General features: G+C 46.4%; 1 protein-coding gene across 2 annotated transcripts; it reads left to right on the top strand.

Moving 5' to 3' along the window:
* The first annotated feature begins 225 nt into the window (after positions 1-225).
* On the top strand, positions 226-14,623 carry POU2AF1 (POU class 2 homeobox associating factor 1). Of its 2 annotated transcripts, XM_063417994.1 has the most exons (6): positions 226-420; positions 1,402-1,720; positions 10,092-10,219; positions 10,837-10,879; positions 10,958-11,229; positions 12,566-14,623. In XM_063417994.1, exons 2-6 carry the CDS (start codon positions 1,705-1,707, stop codon positions 12,878-12,880), a joined length of 774 nt encoding a protein of 257 aa, XP_063274064.1. In that variant the 5' UTR covers positions 226-420; positions 1,402-1,704; the 3' UTR covers positions 12,881-14,623. The 2 variants fall into 2 exon arrangements, with proteins under 2 accessions (XP_063274064.1, XP_063274063.1); XM_063417993.1 differs by lacking the exon at positions 226-420 and having other exon boundaries at positions 1,005-1,720.
* The last annotated feature ends 562 nt before the right edge of the window (positions 14,624-15,185 follow it).

Genomic DNA, 15,185 nt, shown 5'->3' on the forward strand with positions numbered 1-15,185 from the left:
CACACGTAAGAGGTTTCTGAAACAGAGTTTCTGTCATTTAGGAGAAATACAACATGGGTATCTCACAGGTAGGAGAGTCTGTGGTTCCTTTGTGCTCTGGAGTGGCTGAAATTCCAGTGAAACCAGTCTCAACGCTTTTCCAGGCTTCCCTGGCAGTCAAACCCCAGCCTACCTGTCGGGTTTTGCAGTCTCAGCTGTTACTAAGCACTTGAGCAGCAGGGAGGATGTCCCAGCGTGGGGCTGGTACTCAGCAGTAATTCAGATATGCAAAATGTGGCTGAACAATGCCCTGGTGCCTGAGAACAGAGGAGGTCGGGGCTGGTTTGGAGGGCAGACATGCACATCCCTTAATTCTTTCCACTCCGCTTGCTCTGGGGTTTGCTTCTTTTTTTTGGTTTTTGGACAAGTCTTTGAAGCAGAGTGAGTACAATTCATTATTCATCTGATTAATCTGTGTTTTCCCAATAAATGCAGCTTGGTGTGTCGTAGAGTGGGTCACAGAATGGATCTGTTCCCAAGAGGTGCCTGAAATACCTGAAAGAGTAAAATTCCTTTAGTAGAATTCTGACCCAAACCCCCACCAGATCCTGCCTCGGTCTTTTTATAGGAAGGGAAATTCGGGAGAGCAGATTTTTGGGGCAATTCAATGCTTAAAAACTGAACAGCAAGATGGGAATGACGGGATGGGAATGATGGAATGATGGGATCCTGACCTCACTGTGCAGCTCCACCAAATATTTCTCTGGGAATGAAGCTCCTCAATCAATGTTAATTGTGAGAACTCATCCCAGGGGTCTGATTTTTAGAGGGAAGAGGGTTGTGCTCATGGTGTGGAGGGTGATGGTGCTGTCATTAATGCCAAGAGCTTCTCCAGGCCTTCCTTCAGCTTTGCAGGCTCTTTTGGAAGGGCTGCTTCACCCTGGGTAGGAAGTGTTGTATTTTGATAAAAACAAAACAGAAAAAAAAAGAGGGGGTTTCTTTTTTAAATGAAGGACGTCCTGGCTTAATGGGGCTTGAAGTGTTTACAGGTGTTTCCTCACAAGTTCAAATTTAGTGGCCCCGGGGAGTTGAGATTCTCATAAGGCAGGAGCAAACACTCAAATTTTGGGTTTTAGAAGGGTTGCACATTTAAAGGGCCAGGCAGGCACGGCCTGGGCGCTGCTTTGGGTGTGTGAAGACAAGAGCTGTGCCACCCAGAGCAGCAGAATGTGAGAAATAAAAATCACCCTCAGTGCCACAAGAGGTCAAAAACCTTCCTAAAAGACCCTTCTGCCCCGATTTTGCAAATTTGTGGTGAAAATCCCAGGAGAGGCAGGTTCCTCCTTTGATTGTTCAAACCCATCTGGGTCTGACCCTTTTTTTATGCAGAACACCTATTTTTTTTTTTTTTTTTTAATGCAGAACATCTCCCAGGGCTCGCTGCCCTCGGAGGAGCTGCTGAGTGTGGGGAAGGAGAAGAAGAAGAAGAAGAAGAAGAAGAAGAAGAAGAAGAAGAAGCAGAGAGGAAAGGGAAAATGTAGAAGTGGCTCTGGTTGGAGGGGTGATGATGTCACCGGGCTCAGCGGGAACACGGCGCTTTTAAAAAGCCGAAAGAAACATCCTGACCCTCACTTGTCACCTCCCCACCCAGCAGCCACACACACACAGAGCCGAGGTATCCTCAGCCAAGAAAGGGGAAAAATAAAAGCTCCATCCCACCACAGAATGCACTGGCAAAAATGTAAGTGAGCTCTGGTTTGCTTTTCCTACCTCTGGTGACAGCTGAGGGTGGTGAGGGATGCGTGAGCAGGGGAGGGGATGCTCAGGGATGGCTCAGGAGAGGCCAGGGCTGAGGTGTGATGCTCATTTTCCAGCAGGGATATGAGCTCAGGGCTGCTTTGTTGGCTTTCATCACTATGAATCAAGTGGAAGAGTATGATTCATAAAAACAATAACAGGATGCAGGTATTATATCAAAGGTTACGGTGGTTACATAGCAGAAAATTTTCCTTTTGAAAAGTGAAACCTGTGAGAAATCTTATTTCTGTGCCCTTTTTTTTTTTGATACCTCTTTCAGCTAATTAAAAAAGGTAAGGAACAAAGCAGCTCAAGGCAATACGGTTATGACTTTACAGGAAATCAGTTTTCTTGTTTTCAAGATAATTTCACTCGTCGGGGCCCACCTTTGCTGTTGTAGTTTATTGATCCTACTCCAGGTAGGTGTTTGCTTCTTGCAAGGTTTTCATTCTCACTCTTATCTCATAAATCTCATTTGTCATCAGTAGGTGATGCTCGTTTGTGCAGCCACCCTTTGCCTCTCACCCTGCTGTTCCATTAGCATAGAATGGTACAACACACCTGAGTGGAAAAATTAATTTCTTAAACCCTTGCCAGTGACTTATCTGACATTACTCATCTTTTTATCACAGCTTGGAGGTTGTTTTACTGCGTGTAGCAAACCCACCATGTGCCTTTGTGAGCTTTGAAATCCATTTCCTCTGGTTTTTTTTCTGCTTTCTTGCTTTTCAGCTGAACATTTTGGAAGCTCAAATGTGTATTTGGGAAGTTTTGGTTGTATTTCCCCCTTCACCTTGAGCAGTTTTCAGGAGAAGACGTGGAAAAAACAGCAGGATGATTACATCCAAATCCTGATTCTAACCTTCCATCTCAGAAATCCCTGAATGGTTTATTGGTTTTTGTTTTTTTTATTTATTCCTGCAGTGACAAAGCAATGCTAACAACCATGCTTTCGGTAGGAAGAAACTGAGAACTGAATTGGTGTTTTTATTTTGCTTTTTCCCTTTGACACTTGCAGGAATTACAAATCAAATCGTGTCAGTCATGATATGATAAAGATAATGCTTTGTAGACAGATGATAATTTGACTGATAATAATTTGACTGATGATAATTTACAGACAGCTCCTGGCCAGTGTCCCCTGAGCTTGTTAATCCTCGAATCTCCCTCCTGTTGTATTTTTGTCAGAATTCCTTTTCCCAGCGTGGCTCTGTTGGGAATCTGATGAGTGCTGCCTCTTTTCCCAGCCCCTGCAGCGTGTTGGCTTTGAGGGAGGGGTGTCCTGGAGCCCCTGTGTGACCCCTGAGCTCAGGGCAGGTTTTGGGGTGCCCCATCCTGTGGGTTTCAGTGGAAGCTCTGTGCACCCCCTTTGGTGTCACCTCTGTTTCCTGGCAGTGTCACCAGCTGTCACCTCACGTCTCCTGCCCCACCTGCCTCAGGCCACCTGGGAGAGCCCCTGGATGTTCCTGTGGCCACACCAGACCCGTGGCCTTGCCCTGGGACAGAAATCGCTGCAGAGGCAGCGCAGGTGACCTGGGAACTTCCCAAACTGAAACCCTGAGGATTCACTCAGTGCTGAGAACACCCAGATTTGGGGTTCAATCCCTGCGTGATCCATTCAGCCCAGACTGGATGATCCTGGCGTGTTGGAGTCCGTGTTCCCATGGATCCTCCACAGAAAATGAAAAATAGAGGAATTGAATTAAAACCTTTGGAAAAATTAAAATATATAAAGCCACACACACATGAAGTAGAAATTTAAGCCTTAAACCTTTTCAAAGTGCCTAACTGCTAGGGTAGAGCTAACAAGCTTCAGGCTTTGCGATAGTGTAGACATAACAAAAATAGGGTAGAGTGCTGTTTGTAATTTGTATGAACTTTATGAAGGGAAGACAGAGTTTTTCATACATGCTAGGATAGAAGTTTTCTACAATAACAAGATAGAAGTTTATGCTAGTAAGATAGAGTTTTGCCTTAATAGATATGTTATGTGCGTAGGTTTTGATACCGTTTTTCGTACTTTTTACGAACTTTAAAATTGTACTTAGATTGGCTAGCGTGTAGATAAAAGATATGAATATGCATTTTGCAATTTGGGATAAAAAGCCTCAGGGTTGGAGGTGGAGGTATCGATTCTGGCAGGTCAGGACATCCTGTGCAAACCCCACAGTGACACCAGACCTCACCCGAGGGCATTTCTCAGGACACCTCTCCAGGGTGGCTGTCCTGCTCCTTCTGGGGACATTCCTGCAGGAACCCAAGGGGACCTGGGACACTCTGCTGTCCCTGCAGGCTGGGAATGTTCCCCAGGTCACAGCACAGTGACTCCTCTGCAGGAGGGGGGCCCTGTTCCGCTCACAAACCCCCAGGGAGGCTCAGCCCGAAAGCCTCCCCTCCCACGGCAGGAGAAGTGACTGGTCGGGGCTCCCCAGGGCTCTGCTGAATGGGAGCAGCTCCAGCAGCCCCTCAGGGATGGGAAATCCATGGGCAGCACCAGATATCTCCTCTTGGTTTGTTTTTATTGTGAATTTTTGTATAATAACCCCAATGTACCTTCCACACAAACCGTTTGTGCTCTGAAAGGCGTGGGAGCAGCTTGGGCTTGATGATCTCAAAGCTCTTTTCCAGCCTAGTTAATTCTAATCCTGCAGGAATCTCCTGTTAGGTGCTGGATTTGCTGTGTCCGTGGTTTTGGGGTGCTCAGCTCCTGCTGCAGTCACCAGCAGAGATTTCAGCTGCTCAGATTCCCTTTACCACGGAGAGCTGTGAACTCACACCTCTGCAGATCCCTTCCCAAACGCTTTTAAAGTGGAGAAAAAAGCTTTTCTGCCCACAATAGATGTGGGGCTGCATAGAGCCGGCCTGAAAGTCTCAGCTAATGAGACTGAGAGGTGAAACTGCAGCATTCTGCACCTTGTGGGTGATCATTTGGTAAAACCCCACCAGGAAAGAGGGATAGCACGAAAGCTGAGCCCATCCGTGCTTTGCAAAGCAGGTGGCAAACTCTACGAATGACCACAGCAGCAATTCAATGGAAAGGTTGCATTACTAAAATGGAAAGAGTATTATGGGCTGGGAGGAATTGGGACCTGAGGGTGACTTATGGTTAAAGACACTTTCTGTCTATCTCAGCTTCCCCTTTGCACCAGGGCTTCTCTTCTTCTGAAACAGAGAATTTTTAGTGGCCCTCACCACTACACATCCAACTCTCATTTGGTACTTGAAAGCTTTTATTTTTTTTTAATTAGAATAACCAGAGCCAGCATTTTGTGTCTCCTCTTGATTTTTGTTTCTATCAGAATGGAAAAATCCAAAATCCACTTTGTATTCGTTCATCTTCAGTACCTTCCTTGTGTGGGAACAAAATGTAGGCTCTGCACAGTGCTTCCCACTCAGATCCTTTTAGGTGTGAAGGAAATATTTTTTAAAGGACAGTTATCCTCAAGAACAACACGGGGCACATGGATTTGCCTGAATCCAAGGCTAGTTTGATTCCTGGAAAATTTCCAACACCTGAAAATGAAGATATTGGGCAGAAATCTAAAAAATTCAGGAAATTAATATTTCCCTGACTTTGGTGGTGATAATGCAGTGTAGAAGACCTGGCCAAAGATCATTTTTAGGTGTTGGTAAGCAGGTGAAATGTTGAGGCTGTTGAATTATGCCCAGGCCCCTCCTGAGTTCATTTCCTTGTGCTGAGGCACCCCTCAGCCCTTTCTGCCTCTGCTCCCAGCTGGGTTTGTCTTAAAGCAGATTCTCTGCCCAGATGTTTGGTGGCAAAATCCTTATTGAATTACCCACCCACAAATGAGAATCCTCTCCAGCTCAATTTTCGTTGTGTTCTCTATAATTTCAAGGGAAATTTGGGTGGTGTAAATGCACAATAAAAGCTGCATGTGCAGCTCTCTAAATGCACCTGGATGTGCAAACCTGGGGCTTTGGGATGTGTCCTTTGGCACTGAAAAGATAACAAAGCAAGAAATGGCCAAATGGAACTCAGATAAACATTTTCTGAGTCGTTTCATGGTTTATTTGGTGCTGATGAGGTTATTCATTCTCAGGATCAGCCAGAGAATTATCAGTCAGGTGATAATTAATTAAATAAATAAATTAAATTAATTAATTTAGATCAGGTAGCAAGGACCTGGTGCTCACCAGCCACCCCAGCCTGGGGCCACCAACACGACTGGTTCAGATGGATCTTGGCAGAAATAACTGGATTTTTGTTTCCAGGAGCTGGAGTTGCAGGTGGGTTGTATCAATGTCTTACCTTTAACCATTGATTGGATCAATTAAAATATTAATTAAAAGAAGGACAGACCCTGAAGAATGCTGAGGGATAGGGATAGAGTTGGAATGAAGATTTCTGAGTGACTCCCTGTCATGTCACTGTCTGGGATTTTGAGGAATTAAATTCACTTCAGTGCTCTTCTCCTCTGCCCTGAACTGACCACAAAGCAGAGATAAAGATCACCCTGGTTTTTGTGGGTTTTTTTGAGGAAAACTCTGTAATTATTTGGGAAATAAGGACAGGATCATGACCAATGCTGAGTCCCTTGCAATGGGCATGGATGTAAAAAAGTTTTGATTTTACTCTGAGCATTTAAACCTATGAAAAGAAGCCTCTTTCTTCTTTTTATTAGCCAAAGTTCACTGTGTCTGATAAAAATATGGTTTGATCTCCAACATCCAAGCCATTAACTCAGGGGCTAGCTAATTGAAATCTAATTTTTCCTTGTTATTTGCAGCCAGCGATTGCCTTTTGCTCTAACCGCAAACAAGAGAAACTATTGTGTTTCTTTTCAATTATTTATTACACTGGAGGAGGAAAAAAAAAGGGAAAACCATTTGTAGTGTGAACACTGATCAGTTGATAAGCTTATCAGGTATCAGCGTTGGGAGCACAAAAATCTTCTGCAAAAATCTTTTTTGCTGGAGGGACCAGCAAAAAATCTTCTGCAGGAGGGACCAGCAAAAAATCTTCTGCAGGGAGGGACCAGCACAAAAAACTTCTGCAGGGAGGGACCAGCAAAAAATCTTCTGCAGGGAGGGACCAGCAAAAAATCTTCTGCAGGAAGGGACCAGCACAAAAATCTTCTGCAGGGAGGGACCAGCACAAAAATCTTCTGCAGGAAGGGACCAGCACAAAAATCTTCTGCAGGAGGGACCAGCAAAAAATCTTCTGCAGGAGGGACCAGCACAAAAATCTTCTGCAGGAGGGACCAGCACAAAAATCTTCTGCAGGAGGGACCAGCACAAAAATCTTCTGCAGGAGGGACCAGCACAAAAATCTTCTGCAGGAGGGAGCAGGGTGGCTCTCATGCTGCAGGACCAGCAGGGCATTTCAGACTGAGATCTGCCTGCTGGGAAATGGCTCTGCCTTGGCTGGAAGGCTCAAACCGAGCTGCAGCCCGTGAGTGTGAGTGTGAGAAGGGCCAGAGCTGCCTGGGGGAGGTTTAGAGATCTGAAACCGGCCACGCTTGGCTGCCTGCACCCTTCCAGCAGCTGCTCTGCCACTCTCTTCCCTCCAGTTTCAGCGATGGTTGAAGCAGAACGGAGGGGAGGAAAGGGTTTGAATTGTTGGTGATGTCTTGATGTGCCTTCTCTGCCCTCCCTTCTACTCCCATCAGTGTTTTTGGGGATCAGGATCTGTTTCTGCACAAATCCAGGGTGACAGATCCCATTTTTTGTGTAGTTTGGATGTTTCCATGAGCTGCAGCGTGGCCTGGAGTCCAACATCCTCCCGCTGTTGTCCCTTGGTGTTCAGATCCATTTGGTGCCTTTCCAGCAGCTCTGGTGCTCGGCAGCCGCTTTTAAAGATTGCTCACAAGTCCTCAAGGCTTTTGTGGACTTTTAGCAAATACAGGAGTGATAACATTGATGGAGGCTGGGCACACACCAGGGCTGGGGAGGCAGCCTGGCCACAGCACTGAAATCAGCCCAAAGGAAAGGTGGGAACCATTGCAAACCTTCCCATGCTTGAATTTGGGTCCCTCCTCTTCTTTCTAGACTGGAGATGTTCCAAATTCTCCCAGCCTCACAGAGCAGGTGCAAATCAAAATGTTCCTACAGAGGGTCCTGAAATTGCAGGAGACAAGCCAGGACAATGCTGCTATTCCTTTAATTTTATTGCTGGAACTTGGACTCTCATGACTAAAATGAAAATATAATGGAATCTTGATCCAGAACAGCTTCATAGTTTGTTAAAACCTTTATATATGGATGACTAAATCCAGGTTCTTCCTTTACAAAGATATTTTAATTGTCGTTATTCCTCCAAACGCTGATATTGGTAAATGACCACGTCTCTTTTGCCTGATGAGGAATTGCGCCCTGAAGCCCCAAAGTCATTTTGCTGTGCTCTGTCTGTGGTGCTCAGACCCCACACACCCCTGAACAGTGGAAAAGCAGCTGTGCTCACATTATTTTTATTTCTGGAGGTCAGCTTGGGGGAACTGAAATATGATCTGCAGACTTTGGTTTTTAATTTTTTTTTCTCTTTATTTTTTTGGGGGTTAATCTGCTTACACCGGAAACTGTGAATAGGTATATTTGTCAGCTTTTACAGTAAATTTCTTCTTTCCCATCCCCCAAACCTGGAGCCAGAAACCACCATCCTTCCCCGCCCTAATTCTGCAGGGAGGCCTTTTGATGAGTTGGGGATGAGATCCTCCCCAAAATGTTCATTCCTGCCACTCGAGCAGCTCTGGCAGAGCTCAGATTTGTGGAGTCGATGTCTTCACGCAGCACCAAGAACACCAGAACTCTTTATTATTTGCACTGAAATAAATTAGTACCAATTAAATTTAAAAAGCAAAACGCGAATTGTATTAAAAACCCTTCAGGATGATTGCATGGAGACTTAAAAAACTCTTATTCTCTTCTAAAATTTCATTCTGAAAGCCACAGGATTCACAGGAATGCAAGAAATTTGATTTAAAGAGATGCAAGGGATGTCCACAGAAAGCAAAGGTAGATCAGGCAAAGGCTGGAAAATCATCTTTGCTTCAACTTTGAAAGCAAAGTATTTCCTTAATGTAACAAAGGCAACATTTCAGTGCACAAATGGAGCTCTGTCTGGTCCTAAAAGGATTTATAGTAATCAATATAAATTGCATAATTAAATTATGTATAATGAGTTCATAAAAAAGCCAAGCTGAAGGGAAAAAGGTATTTTAAAAAAAAATTAGAGCAGAAACATTTATTCTGTTAAGTAATTTTTGAGGTGGATTTATGATCTCTGTATTTGGAACTCCATTTTTCTCCTCCCAGGAAGGTGCAACAGAAACATCTCAGTGTACACAGAATTAAAGGTACCTGGGAGAGATGATCTGAGGTGAAACGATTCATTCTCGTAGGATGTGAATCTAAATAAACGTTCCTGGGATGGAATAACAATTTAAAATTCCCATTGGAGCTGGATACCCACCTGGACCTCAAAACCAAAGGCCAGTTGCAATCTTTAAAAATGGAAAACCTATCAATTTATGTATTTACACATCAAAGTGCAGTAAAAGGGGCAGGCAGCCACCAGCTATCGGTGGCTTTACAAACACCAGGCTTTGATATCCCCTGGCTTCCTTCTGCTATCAATCCTCTCCCAACACCCCGTGTAAAATATGAGTTGTTAATTCTGGCGCTGGCAGAAATGTGCTTCCCCTGCTTTCACTGCTCACATGGCTTTGGGAGAGGCTTTTGGAGCTGGCTGGAAACTTGATTATTCTTCAGAATGGGGCAGAATTTATGGGTGTGGGCTGGGAGGTTTTGGGGTGTAAGATCTGTGATGTGTTGTCCCCTGTTTATCAACCTCCGACCAGGCTGTGAGCAAAATTTATTTGGAACTGAAACACAACTCTGGTCTAGGCTGGGACTTCAGCACCTGAAGATATTCAGTTATTGAAGAGTTATGAGATATTCATGAGAAAATGAGATATTCAAGTCCAACTAATGATGCTTAAATGGTTTTCCAAGTGAGGATGTTTTCCTAGTTCGGGTTGCTTTTATACCTTCTGCCTAAACAGTGAATTTATTTCTTTTAAATATCTAATTTCTACTTTGTTATGTCCCTGCCTGGCCAGCAATTCTGGTGTGTCACCTTTGGGGTGTATTTGGTCTGATTTTCCTTTTGGGAGTGTGTAAAGGTTCTCTGCAGCTCAGTGGCACTGAGGGGCACAAAAGAAAGGAAAAATAAAACAAACTTGTGTTCCTGGTACAGCCACCAGGCTGCCGTGGGGATTTGGGGTCCCTGAAAGGAAAAGAAATAATATGTTTTGATTAATTAATTTTTAATTTTTAATTACTTTTTTTGCCCCCAGCTTCTGCCCCAGAGCAGCAGCCACAGCCCCGGCCCTACCAAGGCGTCCGAGTGAAGGAGCCGGTGAAGGAGCTGCTGAGGAGGAAGAGAGGGAACCTCCACAATTCCAATGCAACTGCAGCTGCCACGGTAGGAAAAGCACAAACAGGAGGAAAATTCTCCCTCAGGAGCTCAGTGACTGCCCAGCCCCAGCAGTAGTGTGCCAATGAAAGAAACCTCTGCATCTCTAAAGCATTTTGAAGGCCCCCTAGCCTGCTGTTAGCTGGCTCTATATCTATTTAGGTGGGCTGTTTTTAATGTGCTGAGCATCTTCCATCACTCAATGGGAAGGGGAAAGGCAGGATCTGATTCCTGGGGACTGAAGGTGGCTTGGAAGGGAGGCAGCTTCTTCAGGAGTCTAGAAAAGTCCATCCAGAGCCATCCCTGGCTGTTTGCTGCTGATTTTCAGCCTGCAGTTACCCTCCCAGCAGGCAGCAGCTTGGCTGGCTCCTCTCTGAAGGAGAATTCTCTCTGCTACACGAAATTTAAACACAATTTAAGCTCCCCTTGAGCTGAGGGGACATGGTGGGTGTTTGGGGTGGTGTGTCCAGGTTCAATTCCTCTGGCCCTTGTGTGGGGTGAGAGAATTCAGACCCTGACACTGATAATTGGCTGATAATACCCGATTTGTGCTTCTCCCTGTAAGATTGAGCTTAATGCTGATGGGCTTCACCTCTGATTTTTTATTTTTTTCTGCTCTCTTCCAGGTTGTTTTGCCCCATCAGCCAGTCCCTTCCTACTCACCCATGGGTAAAGTATCCCTGCCTCCCTGTGGCTCTGCGGGGCAGGCTCTGCTGAACTGGGCTTTACCCCTGTCCTGTTTTGCAGGCCAGCCTTGCATGGACATGGACGCTGCTGCCCCTGCTCTGCCTGGCCCAGAGGAAGGAGCTCTGGGCTCTGGGTGGATCCCCCAGCCCTCTCCCACCCCCCTGCAGCCCCTGGCTCAGTGGGGTCCCTACCCTGAGTACGTGTCCCACGAGGCTGGTGGCTGTCCCTACACAGCAGATATGTACGTGCAGCCCGTGTGCCCCAGCTACACCCTGGTGGGACCCTCCTCTGTCCTCACTTACACTTCCCAGCCTCTCATCACCAATTTTGCAGTAAGTCCAAAACACTAAGCTGGATATTTTGTTAATTCCCACCTCCTAGCAAGAGCTGTGGGGTGTGGTTAGTCTAATTTATTGAATTACTGTGATGTTGTGTCTTTGCATCCATGCCACGTGGTTTCCTGGACAGCAGTGTGGTCTGAGCAGAGCAAAAAGTTGTGGTTGTACTGGAATCAGGCAAAATTCACAACCTTTTCCCCAGCTCTCCTCACTCTTTCAGAATGAGCAGGGATTTTCACTCTTTATTTCCAAGTTTAAAATAAAAAATAAAGAGCGTCATTGGCGTTCCAGGAAACCCATTGATCAGGTGAGGCAGGAAGGATGACTTGGCCATAAATTTCTCAGAAGTTGCTGTTAAGGGATAAAAGAGCAAGGTCAAAATATGTAAAGACAGCAGAATATTTGTCTTCAGGCCAGACAAAATCTGCTGGGCTGACACAAGATGATGTGGTCCCCTTTAGAGGGGAAGGGCAGATGGATCTCAGGCAGCTGATTTTCCTTTCCCTGGGTCACTTTGGCTGCTCAGGCAGAGCCAGCAAATCCCCAAATCCCCATTTCTGTGTCTTTATGGCCCTCAAGGCTGAGACACGGCCACGGGCTGGGTTTGGGATGTCCCAGAGGCCACAACGAGCCACCTTCAGCCTTGGTGGCAGCAAAGCTGGGACTGTCCCCAGGGCAGCTGCCAGCACAGGGCGTGACAGGGTCACAGGGAGGGTGGGAATGGAACTGAGGGCTGGAGGGAGCCTGAGGCCAGCGTGACCCTGGCACAGGAAAATTGTCACCCTCAGAGCAGAGTGTCACCCGGAGAGGGAGGACGAGGGATGTTGGGAGCAGGATGAGCCTCCCCAGCCTGTGCTGCATCCTCCCCTGCCCTGATGCCTTAGGGCTGGGTTTTCTGTTCTGTTTGACAGCATTGAGTGGTGCTGGGATCTCTTCACGGGCTGATGGGGTAGGGCAGTCTTGTCCTGGCCAGGAATTCAAGGACATTGTCTCCAACTCTAGACCTGAGCATAAACAACGTGGAAGAGAAGGGCAAGCAGGGAGGAAGGTGTTCTGTGATTTGGGGTTGTTGACTGGACAGGGGGTTGTTCTATGTAAATGAATGGAAATTTGTAAAAGGGATAAGATCTCGGGACAAGCCCCTTTTGTCTCCACCTTGGAAACATCCAGGCTAGGCCACTTCTGTGGCTCTGGAGACGCCAGGGCGTAGTTTTGAATAAATACTCACTTCATTCCTTTGCCTGTCTAGCCTCTGTTTCATCCTCTCAAGGCATCCTCCCCAGCTGTCTGTCTGATCTTGCTGTGTTTCTGTCCCCTCCTGTCCCCCCAGCCCCGCAGCACCACCCCGGCCGTGGTGCCACCGCTGGAGGTGACGGAGCAGCAGCCGCCCCTGCCGTACTTCCCATGGGCACAACCCCTGCCCGCCCTGCCAGCCTCCACCCTGCAGTACCCTGCAGCCTCCTCCTCCTCCCTGCCCGGGCCCCAGCTGGTGCCCGTGCCCGTCTCCATCCCCGAGCCAGCCCCGCAGGAGCTGGAGGACGCCCGGAGAGCCATCGGCGCGCTGCCCATCGAGAAGCTGCTGCTGGAAGATGAGGACAATGATACGTACGTGTTAAGCCACGCTCTCTCTGTCCAAGGGATTTAGGTTGCACATCTGAGCCTCTTCCTCGGCTGCTCAGTGTCCATCCAGCCCCTCGGTGGGTTTTGAGCAGGGAGGAGGAGCAGGCGGGGTGGGGAGGGAATTTTAGCCCACTGTAATTTGTGAAATTCGCTTTGTTCTGGCGCCCAGCACAAGATCCCTCTGCTCTTCCAGCTCCTGCTGCCTCTCCCCAGCAGGGCTGGAGGCTGCACAGCAGTGCTGGGCACCAGCACGAGGTGATTTTCACCCTCGTGGCCTCAAATTGCCAGATTTGTACTCAATTTGACAGAGTGTAGCTAAGGCCAGCTGTAGCATTTGGTGAGGGAACAATTACCTCTAAATTTTGGCAAACCCTGATCAATAGGGCTGCTTTTGTGTAACTGCCTTGTTTGTGTGTCTGTGACCTGTCCATGGAGGAACTCCCACCAGATTTAGCCAAATGTTAGAAAACATTTGGGGGCCTAAATGGACATATTTTTCTCCTAAATTTTGCTACTCCTTTGGAAATCAGGAAAACGTGAAGTGTAGCTTTGTTCCGCTGGTGCAGGCAGGTGCAGCAGTCTGAAAATAAAGCTGGACTAAATGCCAGAGCAGAGATCCCCATTTGCAGAGCAAGAATTCACACCAAGGTGTAGCTGGAAGCTTTTGCTTTTTGTGGGTTGGGGTCCTTTAGCTGCAGAGGGGTTTGGGGCTCTGAAATATCCCAGTTTGAGGTGTGGGGCTGAGCCTGTCCCACTGAACTCTCTGGGAGCTTTGTCTGAGTCAGGATTGGAAATCATGGCCCTGTGTCAGGAGATCATTGAGAAGACAGGGATTTCCCAGAGCCTGGACTGCAGCCCAACAAGGAATCCATGGCATTATTGTTATTTGGCAATAATTTCGCTTTTCTGTAGCCTTTGGGTGTGAAGCTGGTGATGTGCTGAGCCAGGGAACCTTAGTGACCCCTCCTTGGAAAGTTCCCCAGGCCCAGAGGTGCACATGATTCCTTTATGAATTTCTGATTTCCTTCCCTGAAGAATGAGTAGCTTTTTCATGAAACCAGCGCAACTGTAAATATTTTGGTTGAGGCTCAGGAGTGCCATGCCACAGGCAAATACATTTCAGGAGATAAATCCCCTTCAACCCCTGTTGATTGTTTTCTTGACAAATGAGAGGCTCTTGGCTGGTCAACACAATTTCTCTGGGTTTTTCTGCTTTCTAAAGCCCAGGATTGTTAGATGATTTTATTATTTGCAAGACTAACAGCAAAATAATTTATTGTACTCTTTATTACCTGGAGTCCAGTTGTCACCCAGGCAATATTTCAAGTGGCCTTACAGTTCATGCCTGGGTGAGGTTTGAAAACTCAGGTTGAAAGTCTTAAAGACTTTCCAAGAGTATTTTTTAATTGAATATTGACAAATGTGGAAGACACGAGCACTAGATCATGTGAGTGATCATAAAGTTGTTAGAAAAGAGCAGTAGTTGAGGTTTGCATTGAAATTAGTGGCTTTTATTTGCAGAAAAACCCAGCAAAGAAATTAATTCAAAGGAGCTTAATTCACCACTGCTTCCTCCAGTTTGATAAAGTTCAGAGATATTCCCTAGGTAAAACTGGGATAAAGCAGTTGTGAATCAAGCCTGTGGTTGCTCTGATTGCTTTTCAATTCCTTTCACTCCAATGTATGTAAATTCTGTGTGTGAACATAAAACAAAGATGAAACTGTTTCATCGTTTCTTTCTGGGTTGTTCTGGTTAGAAAAAAAGACTTTTTTTTTTCCCAATAAAGATCTACAGTAACTTTGCTATGCCTAGAGTGTTTTATTTCCTACCCACAAGCGTTGGTTTAGCAATCAATTAATTCAATAATATATGTACAGGCCAGACCCAGAGATTAGCTGTCAGACTTTGTGCTAATTTTACACATTTAAACAGACTAAAAGGGAATTCCACCATCCAGCTGTGGCCTGGAGGCATTTCCTGCAGCACTCCTTGCTCCTGCAGTTCAGCTTCAGTCACTTTTATCCTCTCCTGGCACCCTTGGGGATGTGTGGGTGTGCAGCCACAGCTAATGCCGAGCTTGACTGAAAATTAGATTAGCCAGAAATTTGTATTTCCACTTCCTAAAATGGTGAAGGGTGGCTCTGGGGCACAAAATTACCCGAGGAGGGAAACAACTGCCCACCACCTTCTGCCTGAAAAGCCTCAGAAATTTCTGCCTGCAGCAGAATGAAGCCAGGGGTGGGTGTGGCTGTGTGTGGGGTGGTCTCCTCCTGTTCTAAGGTTGGAATTTCCTTCAGGTAGGACCTGGGGGAGTGGAAGTGGCTCCAGG

This window comes from Prinia subflava, chromosome 22 (assembly GCF_021018805.1).
Source record: "Prinia subflava isolate CZ2003 ecotype Zambia chromosome 22, Cam_Psub_1.2, whole genome shotgun sequence".
NCBI lineage: Eukaryota > Metazoa > Chordata > Aves > Passeriformes > Cisticolidae > Prinia > Prinia subflava.

Coding starts and splice junctions, on each gene's coding strand:
- POU2AF1 (XM_063417993.1), top strand. CDS start 1,363: ATGCAGAACACCTATTTTTTTTTTTTTTTTTTAATGCAGAACATCTCC. Junction 1,721..10,091: donor CAGAATGCACTGGCAAAAAT/GTAAGTGAGCTC, acceptor TTTTGCCCCCAG/CTTCTGCCCCAGAGCAGCAG. Junction 10,220..10,836: donor ATGCAACTGCAGCTGCCACG/GTAGGAAAAGCA, acceptor GCTCTCTTCCAG/GTTGTTTTGCCCCATCAGCC.